The sequence below is a fragment of the Parasteatoda tepidariorum genome, chromosome 5 (genome assembly GCF_043381705.1).
Source record: "Parasteatoda tepidariorum isolate YZ-2023 chromosome 5, CAS_Ptep_4.0, whole genome shotgun sequence".
Lineage (NCBI taxonomy): Eukaryota > Metazoa > Arthropoda > Arachnida > Araneae > Theridiidae > Parasteatoda > Parasteatoda tepidariorum.
In genome coordinates, this window is record NC_092208.1 from 47,325,005 (window position 1) to 47,342,555 (window position 17,551).

The 17,551-nt window shown below is 29.1% G+C and overlaps 1 protein-coding gene and 1 long non-coding RNA gene across 2 annotated transcripts in view; one reads left to right on the forward strand and one right to left on the reverse strand.

Annotated features, from left to right (window-relative positions):
* Positions 1 to 4,565, forward strand: part of LOC107441955 (cytochrome P450 4c3) — a 95,523-nt gene extending 90,958 nt beyond the window's left edge. The window contains exons 10-11 of the mRNA XM_071181412.1: positions 349 to 528; positions 2,837 to 4,565. Coding sequence (XP_071037513.1) covers positions 349 to 528; positions 2,837 to 2,997 — 341 coding nt within the window. The 3' untranslated portion in view covers positions 2,998 to 4,565. The remainder of the gene's footprint in view (positions 1 to 348; positions 529 to 2,836) is intronic.
* LOC139425706 (uncharacterized) overlaps positions 1 to 17,551 on the reverse strand; it is a 150,275-nt gene that overhangs the window by 105,174 nt on the left and 27,550 nt on the right. The gene's annotated exons all lie outside the window — the stretch shown is intronic.

Genomic DNA, 17,551 nt, shown 5'->3' on the forward strand with positions numbered 1-17,551 from the left:
TCATTGATTAATTTCTATGATATTAAAATATAAATTATAGCTAATAATACCTTTTGTTTTGTTTGAGAAAAATATTTAGTTATTTATTTTTTGCTTGTTAACTGATTTTATAATGAAAATAAATTTGCAAATAATGAATTTAATTTTACAAAATTATTTTCCTACGACAATTATTTTTATTATTTTAATTATTCTTATTTATCTTAATTTACTGTTCTTTTTTCTGTTGTTTTCAATAAACAGCATGCAGTTATGAACAGAAATACCTAGATATAATTCCAATAAACAGAAGAAAAAGTATTTGTATTGTTTCATGCATTGTACTCTGGTACATAATTTTCTTTATAGACGGCTATAGTATTCCAACGGGGACAAATTGTATGATATTCACATACATGCTTCATAGAGATGAAGAAATTTTTCCAAATCCAGAAGTTTTTGATCCTGACCGGTTTCTTCCAGAAAACTCAGTCGGAAGACACCCGTTCGCTTATGTTCCTTTTTCAGCTGGGCCTCGAAACTGTATCGGTAAAGCACCTTTTATTTTACTCATTTTACTTACATTTCTCCTCTTTAATAGTATTTTAAAAGTTTACTTAGTATTGCTAATGGTACAAGTATTAAAATTTTTAAGACCAACAATAATTTTTGTAAATAGAAGCGAACTGTTTTTTATTTTTTATTTACTGGACTATATTGTATTAAGGATTCATACGGAAAAAAATAAATTTTTAGAATAAAAGAAAGACTTTCTGTGAATGAATATGTGTGTGCATCTCTTAACTCCAGAACTATTTGTTCTAAGACCATGAAATTAAGGCAGTGTGTAAAAGAGTAATTTCAGACCAACCTAGATTCTGGAAATCATTCAAAATTTTCAAAACTGTTTAAATACCATCATCAGTGGTATTTGCTAGCTTAGAGCTCTGTTTGAACTAAGTTGAGTTGCACTGAGAGTTTGTGGCGTAACATGGTTTGTGGTTGACATAGTCGATAATTATAACTTCTCAAGTTCACAGCATGTTCTTCAAAATTTAATTATCGCTTAATTTTTTGATCTGTTATGTCAAGTAAGCACATGCAAAATAAAAGTAAGATGATATCGCTGAATTAGTATTGTGAAATCTATCAAAAAACACGTGTTTATTTTGTTCTTTATTTCGTTTTTTAAATTTATAATTTCCTTCGTGCATTTTATATAGGAAGATATGAACAAATGAGCAAGTATTACTGAATATAATTCATCTTTATCTTCAAGAGATGAACTTCTAAAAACGTATACGGATTTGTCTTATCACGAACTGTTAGAATTTATGCATTCAAAAATTATGGTTAAATAACCGGCAGCAGTTGGTTTATCCAATTAACCGTAAAGTTTACGTTAAGGAACATTTTTTATCTTTATGGTTTTGAAAACGTTTACAACAATTATGGTTAAAAAACAATGAAAGCAAAACTATACGGCTTTTTATTCATTTACAACTAGCAGCGTTTCAAAAGAGTAAAAGAAGATTTAACTAGCTATTGGCGGCAGTTTAGCAATTTTATGGTTCTGCCAGCTATGCGCAAATGAGAGTATCATTTTTTATTAACCCAGGGTCTAAAATTTGGGTGGGCAACTATTCCTGTGTTAAAGGGAAAGAAGGAAATATTATAGTGTCTAATTCGAACACCCTCTCTCACATTGACGTGAAATTGACAGATTAGCCCTCTCCGCTATAATATGTACACATCTGCAAGAAACTAAGTGACTTCAAAAAATAGACCTAGTAGGTACGATAAAATTTTGGCAGTTAATAAACGGTTTTCCTACAGTTAACAGTTTGAATACCATCTTATTTATAGTTATTCGACTGTTTTGTTTGAATATAATAAAATAACAATTGTTATTTAACCATTATTTCTGACAAATTTCTGTCACCGAAAGTGACTAGAAATAATAACACATTTATTCTAGTATTTTTAATTGTGGTGGTATATGCCTTCCAGTTTTGTGAATGGTTGATTGATACCAATTTATCATTTAAGCATTTTTTCTTTGTTTTGCTTCGTGTGACTAGTATATAATTTATTTTCTAAAATATGGAACCCATATTTTCTTTCGGATAAAAATTATTATGAAAAAGGCATTAGAATGCACAAACTATGTTAAATTAATGTAGATAAAGCTTATAACCCTCGAAAATCAATTCTGTTTCTGTTGAATTACAAACAAAATTTTTATTCGGTAAAAAAACCATTACAAAAAATTTACATGGAAAAAATGGTTAAACATTGAATTCATTGATTTTATCCACTTTTTTTTTAAGTATTGTAAAAAGTATAACTGAAAACAGAAAAAAACAGAAATCGCTATTAAATAATGCGACTAAAATAATTTAAGCATTACGAAATTAAATTTTTTATTATGTGAACAATTTCTAAATAATTTTAGTGAGAACTTTGCAAAATTTAATTAAATAACATTCTAAATTGGAATGGACTCGTGCACTTAATGTGAACTCAACAAGTATTTTTTTTTAATTTTTGAAATGAATATTTCTATCTACAACTTCCCACATCTATTCAAGTTAAGAATATAGTGTGTTCTCTCATCACTAGTGAGATAAACGAGATATGAAATATGAAAGCCAATTTGATTGCCTGAGGAAACTTGGAGGTTTTTTTTTATTAAATACGATTCAATCCACCCACTTGTTTCTCCTTTTACTGAAACAGATTGTTATGTTTTCACTCCCGCCTTCCTCTATAGTGACTCTTTATTATGTAAATGTAGTCTAAGGACTTTCATCATGGATCATCTTGTATTTATAATCATGAATTATTGAATTTTCAGGACAAAGATTTGCAATGATGGAAGAGAAAGTAGTTCTGGCTCATGTTTTAATGAATTATGAAGTGAAATCTTTGGTTCCAAGGGATCAGCTTCAGCTCACAGCTGAAATGGTCCTACGGTCTCATAATGGAATCATTGTGCAGATAACACCAAGAAGATGAAGTAAAATATATTTAGAACTGTTCTCACTCAGGTTATAGAGCTTTTTCGTTCACGTAAACATCAAATGTTTGAACTTGCGTTGCTTTGCAAAATGAAAGTGTATACGTGCCTCATTTGTTGTATTGAATTTGTAAGCGATTTAGTTTGTCTACTTTCGTCTTCTGTGTTTAGCAAACATCACTAGACTATTTTAGTTTAAAATTGTGCTTTTTAATTAATTATGCTCTGATTAAACTTGGAATTTAAAAACAAATTATAATTACAAAAATTACAATTTGTTGTGTAAAATATTACAATAATTACTTGTATATTAGTGTAAAATACTGTTTCAGAATTGAAAAATTATTTTACAGTGTAATGAAGTTTCTAAACTTTAGATATTAATACACCTTTATTTAAAATTAAAACTTATGAAAGTGTAAATTTAGAACGATACAATGTTTTACAGCTATAGAATATCAATAAATGCTGTTTGCATTTTAAACTCGTATGACATAAAATTTTTTACTCCTGAAATCTTTTATTAAAATGTAAATAAAGGTTTATGTTATTAATAAACGGATAAAAAAAGCATGTAAAATCACCGTACTGCGCTGACATTTTTTGTAGAAAAGAAAACCGTAATTATGGTTATTAATACCAAAATATACCGATATAAGTTATTCATATGGTAATTTTTCCGTTCATATGGAAACACATTTAGTAAAATTAAACTTAAACTGCAAAGTAAATTTAACCAAATTAATGGTCTTTAGGCCTTGCTCTAAGGTATCATGATAAAATTACCAAATTTTACGATAATTACCAAACATTAACGCATATTATAAAACAATATTTTATTGTTAATTTTGTCAGACTCATTACCAAAATGCTTCAGTGAAATTACCATACTTTTTTATGTTTCCATAGAGCCAGAAACATAGTTATTTTTACCTTATACTGGTAATTTTGACCATACCTTTTTTTCTCTATGTTTTATTGAATGCAGATAATAGAATGCATATGATGCGCACATTAATAATTTTTTTGTAAGATATAAGCTGTATATTTAATCTAGTATGTCGTGAAATATTATTTAAATATCTTTGCATTATTGCATGCAGATAATGTAATAAATATGATATACAAATAATATGTAATCAAAGAATGAAACTGATTTACACAAATTCAGATAAAAGACAAAATAAGTTAATAGCATTTAAAATAATAAATCAAAACGGAAAAGCGCTAAAGGCAGCTAAAACCAAATTTGTCTTGTTTTAATTTAGAATGTGAGAAATATAATTCTAGCAGAAAACGAAGAATATTTTAAGATAATTTGTGTCAGCTAGACAACACTTCATCAGGGGACACACCCTGCCTGCCAACACACATGAGATTTTCTGTCGTCACTGGTAATACAAAAAACTGACTGTGCCCCTAGGCCCAATAATGGTTAAACAAATAAGAAAAAGCAATTAGAAAATTTGAATTATAAATGTAATGAAAAATTAATGACAAACATACACAATTTAAAGTAAACAGAGAAAGACTTAATAATGAAACACCCACAAGTAAAAAAAATAAAGTTACAGTTACAGTAACCAAATCAAAATAAAATATAAATTTCCAAATCATTAAGAAAACTTTAGAAATATATAAAGTGCTGACCCATATGTTGAAAAATAAAGCAAAAAACATTCAATGAGTAAAAATTTTAAGAAAATGCTGCCATCTATATGCTTCAGAAACAAAAAATCCTATATTTCACCTTGTAGGCCTATTTATACGGGCTTCAATATCGACCGAATTATTTGAACATCTTTAAAATACTTTGAATTAAAATATCATAATTACGGTAATTAAAAGGAAAATTATTATTCTCTTATGTAATTTTGAAATTCCCGATAGCTTAAAGCCCGATAGCTTATTCCCGATAGCTTTCCCGATAGCTTATCATTAGGTGCAAATAAATTTAAACCTAATGATTTGATCAACCAAAGTATTCTTAAAAATCTTAAAGTATAGGTTTGGAATTAACTTAAACTAATAACATTGAACTAAAAATCTCTTCTTTTATCATATAATCCAATGAAAATGTTGTGGTAATGAAGTTTAATATCAAGATCTAAAAATTAGCGCCATTTTCATCTGATAGTCTTTATTAAATTTAGTTCTTTAGGATAAATATCTTTAATTAAATCAAAATAATTACAATAAAAAATAATTAAATCATTAATAAATCTAAAACCAATTAATAAATTATGTCGTAGCTTTTTTTATTATAAAAATGTAAGAAAATATCAGCAAATGCACTTGAATAACAATTTCCCATTGAGATACCTTGAATTTGCCTGTAAAAACAAATGCCATTAAAAAGACAATTTTCAAAAATTTTTATATTACATAAATTTATCCAAATAATATGAATATTCTTAAAGCTGCAAAGTAAATTTAGAATAGAGTTTTGTAGATTACCTTCCATAATAACGTTCCTATTACCTTCAAACTCATAAATTTATGCATTGGACGCAAATGAACTTTATTATTGAATATAAATAAATAATGCATGGGATAAACAAATAATGTAAGTTTTATGAAAGATTTAAAATGTAAACCAATTTAAATGCAGATAAATAATTACAATGTTCTAAATTCATATTTCAATTCAAAGCATATACAGGTGTCATACTACATGTGTATTTCTTCTGTAATCATAGAAGAAATTACAGCATAACTTAAAAACTATAATATTGTGTTCTTAAATTATAGCAAATGCACGTACACGTGATTTTATAAGTGATTTCCTTGTAAATAATTTATCATATATTTTACGAATTGCAACTTGATTTTATGAAACTAAAGCGTATGAAGACTTAATAGAGAAAAAAAATTAGAAATTTTTTTTTGTTGATATTCTAATATAAAAATAAATTCGAAATATTTTCTTGTTTTAATAAGAAATTTCGTAAAGAGAAAATAATCGACTGCAACTTTTGTCATCTAACATATACTACGTGGGTGGGTAAAAAACCAAACCCGTCTTTTGATGGAGCTCGCATAGTTCATATTATTATTATTTTTTATCATTTAGCAATTTATTTAACAATTATTTATCATTTTGTCATTCATTTAACAATATTTCTTTTGTAGTGTCGTAAATTTGTTTGTAAATAAATGTATATTAATGCATTAATCAGCTTATGAGGGAAAGATAAGGTCGCGAATCAATATTTATTATAACATCTTTTGCATGTGATATATGACTAGCTAACTTAATTTAAATTATTTAATTCAAATTTAGAATAAAATTACTTCAATACATTTCGTATTGGTAAATACTTGTGATATTGTTGTTTTTCTGCGAAGTAAGATAGTGAAAGTATTTTCTATTTAATTGTGTAGTTAAAACATATTCATCAAATGTTACTCTCATTGCTCATAAAGATGAATCTTGTAATTGTTTTTTGTAAGATATAAAATCATATACTGAAAAAGTGTTTTAACTTATCAAAAGAATTTGTGTAGGTTTTTTAGTGTGCTATGTTAGTAATTGTAATAATAATGTAATAATAAATGTTTCAATGCTAATACAATTTCAAAAATTTTGCTTTACTTTGTAAACTTTTTTATATGTGTGTGTTTTGCGTTAAAATTAAAAGTGTTCTCATTCATTATTATATGATGTAAATTTTTCTTGAAGTTTCGTTATGTTTCATGCCAAAAGTTATTTTACATTAATCATAAATCCAAATTTTAAATAACATTGAAATATTTAAACACCATATATATTTAAACTATATAGATTAACGTTGTATTTATGCATTTACTTGAATAAATGTTTTACTTTAATTTATCCCCGAGACTTATTTACATTCCCAAAATTATTTTTATTGCTAAATTAATGTGAAATATCATGAATTTGGCAATGACACTATAAGCGGTAATAGCATTTTTTATCTATAATTCATGTTGAAAAATTGTGTATTTTACATGTTGTGTTTTTAACGATGTTTGAATTAAAGTTCATATTAATCAATTTCAATGTTTCATTTTTTTGATCTTGTCTTAGACAATTGTAATGATTTGATTTCAATTCAATTTGATTTCAATTAAAACTAAATTGCCAATCATTGGTAATTGAGTAATTTTTAATCAAAACAAATTTTTTTTGTTATAAATTACAGCTATAATTATTCTTTATCTTTTTAAAGTAAATTTCATGATTTTATTTTTTACAATTTTTGTTTCAAAAATACAATTATTTGGCCGCAAATGTTTAAGACAATTGCTTATGTATAATTATATAATTAATTATACATAAGTATATACGTACTTAAAGAATGGTGAATTATACACTTAGAGATCTAGGCAAATAAAAATTGTATGTTACAGTCTAGTTTTTACATCAGAATGAAAAAGTTTTTATACGAAATTGCAAAATATATAAATATTAATTATAAATTCCATAATGCATTTATTTATAAGCGATTAAAAAGTATTTCATAAAAACAATTTATATTAAGACTTTTTTTAAACTTTTCAAACTCGTATTTTAATATTAATATATAGGTACAACTGAACATTTTTAAAATTGAAATACTTGGTACAAGAAAGAAACAATTATTTGTAATTAATAATTGCAGGCATGTTGTTCATTAAATTGGAAGAAAGCATTGAAATAATGGTCAATCAATAGGAGAAATGCCGGAATCCTTATTATTCCTTGATGAAAAAAGTATTTTTTGCGGCATGCGAAAAAATTGAAAGTTATATATTATTACACTATTAATTTAAAAAAAAATAATAAGAACTTCTTGTTTAACAATTCATTATATACTTCAAAATTTGGTTTGGGAAAATTGCGTCTCGAAATAATGTCTACATATATATATGTATATTTATTTTTTAGACTCAAAGTAGGAAAAAATAATATTGTGGAAAAAAAACTTCATTGTTCATTGCACTGATACAAAATGTTACAATAACTATAAACATTAATAGAAGCTAAATACCGATATTATCATTATTCCTTCATAAAAAAAATGAACTTTTTGTAGCACTGAAAGGGTAAATAGTAATATACAATTACTCTTAATTTAGGTAACAGCAAGGAGTGCTTATTTTATTAAACAATTCAAAATATACTTTGAAAATTAGTTTCACTTATTCCACAATGCTGTTTCCTGGCTTTAAATGGTTTATGGAAGGGATTACGAATTCCAATTATACTCTCTAGAGCGTTTCAGACTTACACTATAAGTTCGTGGTCTAGATTACTTTTTACTTTCTAAGAGATCTTTGACCAGATGAGTTCAATTTGGCCGTGCAAAACTGTCTTTTGCAACAAGATCAAGGGAAATTGCAGTTGGAAAGCAAAACTGAAATGTAAAGTTAACCGAATAACTAGTTTGTACGCTCTGAAATCTTTGGGAATCAAGTTAATAAATGAAAATCAACATATTGTTCCATATAGAATGAGTAATATCCGAAATAAAACATTAAAAAATAACAGAGTACAAAAAGGGAAACTTTTCCTTCCTCCAGTGGTCTTTCATACTCATGACTTTGAAACCATGATCATCATACTGGAATTGAAATTCATTCCTCATAAAACGTCAGCTTAGAATTGAAATTCACTTCTCGTAAAGAACTAGCTTGGAATGCATGTACAGTTCTCATAAAGTGTGCGCTTGGAATTAATTGGGAGTCAGTTTGGAATTAAAGTCTAGTCCCCCATTAAGAGTCAGCTTCGAATTGAAGTCCACTTCCATTAAAGAGTCAGCCAAGAATGTCGCCATAAATGATGAGTTTGGAATTGAAGTATACTTTTTATAAAGAGCCAGTTAGGAATTAAAATTTACTTCCCATTAAGAGACATCACAGCATTGAAATTTAGTCCCTTTAGAGAGTCATCTTGGACTTGAAATCTAGTCCTCATAATGAGTCATTTTTAAATTGAAGTGCACTCCCCAGGCGGGATATGGTGAGATTCGAGCCTACAATATTCACGTTTCCATTCTAGAATATTCGAACCATCTGATGCGCAATATTACTACATAGTTACTGATTTATTCCAGCATCTTACAAACATTTGTATGTTTACAAATATGTTTTTTTTGCAGTTGTACAAGCCGGTAGATGTTAGTAGCTTACATAGAAATGTAACAACTAATCGTCCGAAAACAAAGTTAACCCAAGCGTTTACTAAATAAAACAGAAGTTATCGAACTTAACTTTTTTGCGTTATCTCAAATTTTTGGTAACAAAACTCATTTGACAAAATTACCAACTACTACCTTATTTTCTACCAAACAGCACGATAATAAAACCATATTTTATTGTTAACTTTACTGAAAGTCATTTCCAATGCGTACTTTTTGGCAAAAATTAGCTTATTTTTCAGTGTCCTAATAGTATCAAAAATGCGCTAAATTTTATCATATGTTGGTAGTTGTGATTATACTTTTTTTTTTCCTCAGTGCATGCTGTTTAAATAAGATTTATACTGAAATTCTTTGTTGGAAAAATCCGAAAGTCACTTTAGAAAAAAAATCTTTTTAATTCATCGAGTTCGCTTAATTAGTTTTTACCTATTTGCTTTTAGTACTTCTATGTATGTACACAGCTTGTAACAGACATTACAATTTCCATTTCATTATCTTATATATCAAGGAAATAAAAATCTGGTAGGGGAGAGTGGGGTCAATTGTAACAGAGCAAAAATTTCGAGTGTCGGGTTCTAGATTTGGTTCCTAGGTGGCGCACAAGGTGTATTTAATAAATCTACATGTACACCCCTGCTGGCAACCATTTTTATGTACTTTTGAAAGAGTTACATCACAAAAGATATTTTCACNATAAATATTAATTATAAATTTCATAATGTATTTATTTATAAGCGATTTTTCAACTCGTACTTCAACGTCGTAAGCAACTTTTTCAACTCGTATTTTAATATTAAAATATAAGTTCAACTGAACATTTTCAAAATTGAAATATTTGGTACAAAAAATTTTTTTTTGTAATTAATAATTGTAGGCATGTTGTTCATTAAATTGGAACAAAACATTGAAATAATGGTCAATAAATGGGAGAAATGCTGACGTCATTATTATTCGTTGATCAAAAAAGTATCTTTTGCGGTATGCGAAAAAATCAAAGTCATATATTATTACTCTATCAGTTTAAATAAAAATAAGAATTCCTTATTTAACAATTCATTATATACTTCAAAAATTGGTTTAGGAAAATTGTGTCTCGAGATAATATCTATTCATATATTTATTTATTTTTTTCGCGCTAAGCAGGGGAAAATAGTATTTTCAAAGGAAACTTCATTGTTCATTGAACTGATACAAAATGTTAAAATAATTATAAACATTGATCGGAGTTAAATGCTGATATTATCATTATTTCTTCATAAAAAAATGAACTTTTTGTTGCACTAAAAGGGTAAATAGTAATATACAATTACTCCTAATTTAGGTAACAACAAGGAGTGCTTATTTTATTAAACAATTCAAAATATACTTTATAAAAATTGGTTTCACTTATTCCACAACTCTGTTTCCTGGCTTTAGATGGTTTTCGAAAAGGGATTACGAATTTCAATTATACTCTCCAGAGCGTTTCAGATTTACACTATAAGTTCGAAGTCTGGACAACTTTTTTACTTTCTAAGAGATCTTTGACCAGATGAGCTCAATTTGCAGTGCAAAGTTGTCTTTTACAACAAGATCAAGTGAAATTTCATTTGGAAAGCAAAACATAGGTCTGCAAAACCTTCTAGGTGTGCAATCATTCAACAAGAAAACTGTCCGGACCATCAATCCCCCACTGTCTTAATGATCATATTCTTGGATATTTAAAGAATTAGTGCTCTCTATCTCAACAGGTTCAAACTTATTTACGTCGAGAAGTAGAAATTCATTATCTAACCTTCAATATCTGGGAAATATAAGCAGGGAAAGTTTATTGAGTCTTGGAGCTCTAATATACATCTCGGGGACAGGGATGATATAAACCTTGAATTTATCTTAATTGTCGACAGCTCACGTTTACGCATAATTATGCTAATCAAAGATCTTTAACCAAAAAGGAAAATATTTTCCACATAGATTAGATCTCTGGGCCTCATACCCCTACAGCCTATGTCTGAAACACTCTGGAGAAGGTTATCGGATATCGTAAATCCGTTTTTCGAAAATCTACTAGGACCAGGGAACAGATTTGATTAGAGGGTAAAACAACTGCTTCAGAAACTTTGAAATTGTAGTATTCTCAGCATAAAATCACGTTTTAAAGAACCTGCATATCTGTATTTAATTCCATATGAACAACATTTTGTTCCATTTTGGGACCACTGCTTCATACATTTCGAATTCGACCCAGGATCATAAGTGTTCAATAAAATATCAAAAATTGCTATAGCCTCACTAATTACTAAATATGGTTGCCCTGTTACGGTTGGGTATAAAAAAATGAAAAATTTAATATATATAAAAATAACAACTGAACTTTGAAGAAATATGGCCGAATTATAAAAAGACAATTAATACAATTACGCATAGTGTCCGAATAACCCATATATAAAAGAGAAACAAGAACAAAAACAAGTATTTACCTGGAGTTATCTTCTAGAAAATCTATATGAATAAATCACTCAAAGAAAGATAGTCACTTTATAAAAAAACAATAGTTCTTTTTATTAGGTGGATCCATGTTGAGAGACAGGAAAATAGTGTCCAATGGTGGAGTAGTGGGTGAAGGGCAGGAGATTCAGTGCAAAGGAAATTTTTAGATGAGATTCATACGACTGTTGGTTGGTGATGGATCATTTTAGTAGTTACTGGAAACACCGGTCTTTCCGCACAAAAAAATCGGTTGGAGCATTTCCCAGAATTTCGGATTCTTCTCGGCTTTGATTTTTTTAAAAAGTTAAAAGCAGCATTACGACAAGCTAGAAATGACGGTGAAGAAGTCCATCAATGGTGGTGTCTGGGTAGCGAAGGCGTCCCATCAATATCATATTAAAAGCAGGAGATTCACCATCAGAATTACTTAGTCGACATTACTTAGTAGACATTAATCAGAGAAAAAGGAAAGCACAGCAGATCGACTTGCCAACATGGCGGTAGACGTGACGCCATCCCAAAAGATGTTCTCTTCCTCTATAAAAAAGAGAAAGGGGGGGAAAAAACGTACTGCCAGGGAGCAGCGTGACGTTGGGGTGATGAAGAATTTCGAATGCCCCGGTCATTTTTCGCGCGCTCTTTTTATAAGAGACAAAACTTAAAAGTTGAAGTTGTAGTACATGTTGTGCAAGTTAAAGTTAAATTATCTAAAAATTACGAGTTGAGACGAAAAATTGATTATACGTTAAAAGTTACGGTTGAGAAACATACACGCGGAGATGAAAGATGCCGACAACCAGTGCGAATTCTCAGAAACGAAAAGGGTGGAATGTTCTAGAAAAAAGGGGTTCTGCAAGGAGCTGGTGAGGAATTTTAGGGGGAGAATGTCCAAATTGCGCTAACGCGTTAAGGGGTGAGAAGAAAAAAATGATGAAATAAAAAATGTATTATAAAATTATAAATTAAGTCGAAAGAAATTAGTATTTTGATTAAAAAAACAGGATATTTAGAAAATTAGGCTGTGACCTAATGTCACAATGGTTTAAAATAAAATTATAAAACTGAAATGTAAAGTTAACCGAATGACTAGTTTGTATGCTCTGCAATCTTTTGGAATCAAGTTAATAAATAAAAATCAGCATATTGTTCCATATAGAATGAGTATAATATCCGAAAAATAACATTAAAAAATAACAGAGTACAAAAAGGGAAACTTTTCCATCTTCCAGTGGTCTTTCATACTCATGACTTTGACATCATGATCATCATACCGGAATTGAAATCCATTCATCATAAAACGTCAGCTTAGAATTGAAATTCACTTCTCGTAAAGAACCAGCTTGGAATGCATGTACAGTTATCATAAAGAGTGAGCTTGGAATTAACTGGAGTCAGTTTGGAATTAAAGTCTAGTCCCCCATCAGGGACTAATATAGACAATGAAAAATTAATGACTTTATATCTGTGTCCCCTATTAAGAGTCAGCTTCGAATTGAAGTCCACTTCCATTAAAGAATCAGCTAAGAATGTCGCCATAAATGATCAGTTTGGAACTGAAGTATGCTTTTCATAAAGAGCCAGTTAGGAATTAAAATTTACTTCCAATTAAGAGACATCATAGCATTGAAATTTTGTCCCTTTAAAGAGTCATCTTGGACTTGAAATCTAGACCTCATAATGAGTCATTTTTAAATTGAAGTGCACTCCCCAGGCGGGATATGGTGGGATTCGTGCCTACTATCTTTACGTTTCCATTCTAGAATATTCGGACAATCTGATGCGCAATATTACTACATAGTTACTGATTTATTCTAGCCTCTTACAAACATTTGTATGTTTACAAATATGTATTTTTTACAGTTGTACAAGTTGGTAGATGTTAGTAGCTTGCATAGAAATGTAACAACTAACCGTCCGAAAACAAAGTTAACCCAAGCGTTTACTAAATAAAACAGAAGCTATCGAACTGAACTTTTTTTGCGTTATCTCATATGTTTGGTAACAAAACTCATTTGATAAAATTACCAACTACTGCCTCATTTTCTACCAAACAGCATGATAATAAAACCATATTTTATTGTTAACTTCAGTAATAGTCACTTCAAATGCGTACTTTTTGGCAAAAATTAGATTTTTTTTTTTGGTGTCCTCTTAGCATCAAAAATGCGCTAAATTTTATCATATGCTGGTAGTTGTGATTGCACTTTTTTTTCCCTCAATGCATGTTGCTTAAATGCATTGTTGATTTATACTTCAGTATAAATCAATGCATGTTGATTTATACTGAAATTCTTTGTTAGAAAAATCTGAAAATTGTTTTAGAAAAATAATCTCCTTAATTCACCGAGTTCGCTTCATTAGTTTTTGCCAATTTGTTTTTGGTACTTCTATATATGTACACAGCTTATAACAGACTTTGCAATTTCCATTTCATTATCTTATGAATCAAGGAAATAAAAATCTGGTATATTCAGAGACAGAGCGAGAGATTCTGTGAGTATCGCACATGATTATTTAAAAATAAATAAAAATTGGCTTATTATTAAAAAAGTATTCATTTAGTGCTAAATCTGTGTTTTAGCAGGAAGTATTGTTTAAATTTAGAATGTTTAAAAATATAATAAATATTTAAGTTTTAAAAATATAGAAAATATCCAAAGGTTAAAAATCACTAAACAAAGGGTCGTGCAATATTTTCAGGAAACATATTAAGCCAAAAATAATTTAGTAATTATTCTAACGATAAGCATGCCAAAAGAATTTCCCGGAAGTTGAAAAGGAACATATTCGTAACTTTTTCTATCCCTTTAATTCTGATTATCTGGATGTTAAAAATTTCATTGAGTACCTCCCCTAAAAGTCAACTTTTAGTGGAAGTAAGAATGATCCTAGAATTGAAAATTGTTAAATTTAAATTGAGAATTGCTAATTGAGAATGTCATTTTAAGCCAGCATGTTGCGTTCTGCAGTTGTAATACTGCTTTGCACCAAAAGGCCGCCCCTAACATGATTTGTCTACGCTTAAGTGCGTTTTAGTGGAGTTCTCTATGTTATTTTGTATCTTGACCCCGTGGAGACAGCAATGTGACATGACAAGATATTGCGGGTTTGAATCCTTCTCAGGGCATGGTTGTATCTAGTTGTGTTGTTATCTGCTGTATGATGTGTGGATGTGGCCCTTCCCATGAACGGATATCTGTGGTAGTGTGGCGTGAGTAATGCTGCTGTGGCGTGGGTTAGGTTCACAGGTGCCCATCGGGTAACAGCACTTCCAGCATATTTCGAGGCAAAGAGCGAGTGTTCCCTGTAGTTATTGGAAGAAAAAAAAAACATGTCAAGACACACCTGCATTGCTAGAATCGAAGAAGCACTCAGTGTACGACCGTGTACTGTAAAGCTCCACCAGGGTCTGGTATGCAATTTGTCAGATTGTGCTTGCACCTAACATCTGTAGTAACATTATTAGCCGTATTTATATCCAGGGCATGCAATTTTAATTCTTCACACATAAGCCAGACTAAAATTTCTGTTCGTCACTCTTTCCATTTATAAATTTTAATTTTAAAATATCTGCAGATGTAAAATGAAGAACTTTTTGGTGGTCGAAAATAAGCAAAAAAGAATGCAGAAACTTAATCGAACTGATTAAATGCCACAATATTATTTTATCAAAATATCGTTGTCTTAATTTTATAATGGCTACCTAAGCAATGCTTGTGGCAATCAGCAGTTTTTGTCCAAAATAGAAGGAAAAATCCGCCACAAGATTTAAAAATCACTTCCACGCGCCACTTCATTGAGGCACAATAACTCAAATGTATACATATAAGTTAATTTAAAATTCAAAATTTTAAAAGATAAAATCAATTCTCCAGGTCTTAAATATTTGATCGCTAAAGGTGAGCTGTCGAGCGTAAATTTCATGTCCTGTTATAAAGCATGCCCTTTTTAAACATGGACGTGTTAAAAAAAGTAATTTAAAAATTACTCTCTGGTATTTTACAAATCTACTAAATTTACTACCAATTTCTCTTAGCTGACAGGTGCTACCAATTTTCTATGTCTATGATGTACCTACTTCAGTTTGTCGCAGAATTTTTGAGACGCGATAATTATTTTCGAATTTTATTAAAATATGCTCTTTGAATGCTTGAAGATTACTACCATCATTAGAATCTACACAATACAAGATTTTTTAATTTTCGTTGCATGCATTTACTAATTTATATATTTCAAATAAGACACATTTCGGATAACTTATCCCCGAAAAAAGGGCTGTTTTTAGGGAATGAAGTTTGTTTTAACATCAAAATATTGAGGTTACTGGCAAATTTTTTTGATCCGGATAAAGTGGTCCAGAACTAAAATTGAAACGAAAAAGTAGATGGGGACACATATTGAGAAAGAAACTCACTGTTTTAACCTACGACAGACAATAATTACGTGACGGTGAATAAGAAAGAAAGATAATACTTTTCGATGAGGCCGATTACATTTCAATGTTATCCACTTTCGGTCTTAAGGTCACCGACTTTTTTGTTCTAGATGTTGAAGAAGAAGAAAGGTTAAAAGCTGTGTGATAGTGTCTCTTACTACGGCAGAAAAAGAAATCTTTCAACGTAAGGAAGGACAGAATTATAAGAGACACTTATTTGGCGTATCTGGTCATGGCTAAAAACTATTTCAAAATCCAAACATTATTCAAAAAACTTTATTTATTATTATTGTTAACCATAATTAAGTCAAATAAAGTAATAAAATTACCATACCCTATAATAAAATTACCATTGCAATCATTTTAATATCACTTTTATATGCTTATTCCAGTGCTTTAGGTCAATGCTTTTGAAAAAAGTCAATAATAAATACAAAAAAGGTAATGATTTTTGTGTATTTTTTGGTCATAACATGCTTTTTTATAATCATAATAAAAGCATTGTGAATATCATAAAAGAATCTGATTCATTTTATCTAAACCTTTACTTATTTTAATTATCTATTTTTAATGAAACCATTTGAATTTTTTAAAATTTGATATTGCTAAATATTTTTTATTGCAAATGCATATGTATCAAAGCACTTAATAAGAAATCACAATAATATAACTAGTTCAATTTGGTAATCGTAAATATACTATTTTATCTAACTGCAATAAGTGTTATATTTACTTGAAATCAATTATTAACTCTTTTAAGAGTTAATAATTGATACAAAAGTTCAATGCCAATATAAAAGTTATAAAAGTTATAAATACAAAAGTTATAAATGCCAATATAAAAATATAAAGCGCAATTTTAAATGCCAGCATTAATATTTTATTTTAATAATTTTTTTTAATATCTACTCTTTTATTCCTAACAATCTTCAATCCTCTCTTCAATCTTCAATCTCCTCTTTTTCGTACTTCGCATTTACAAGGTGTACCAGAATAGGTGTCCCTAATTTTTGCATTGTTTTTTACTCAGTTTCAGTTCAGTTTTCTTTTAACATAAAAATTTATTAAGTTCGCTTTAAAGTATAAACTTCTATGTGGCTCTACTTGTATTCTAAATTTGCAAAGTCAAAACGAATACAATCCGAAAGCTTATTCAAAATCTTAATATTAAAAAGTTGAGACCTTGTGAAATTTTCAAACGAATGAAAAAGTTAGGCGTGAACCAAAAATTTGTTTTTCGTACTTTAAAAACAATCAGAAGCAATGGTGATTGCTCAATTCATCATAGAGGTGAATCTAAAAGAACTGTTTTGATAAAAGCCGTTACAGAACTGATTAAGCGTAATCAATCTCAATCTATCCGAGTGACTTCGAAAAGGATGCAAATACCATTACGAAAGGTGAACAGTAAACTCCAAGAAGATTTTCAACTGAAACCATACAAAAAACAACGAATCCATGATCTTATTAAAGCACAAAAGAGTTGAAAAGAGTAAGATGATG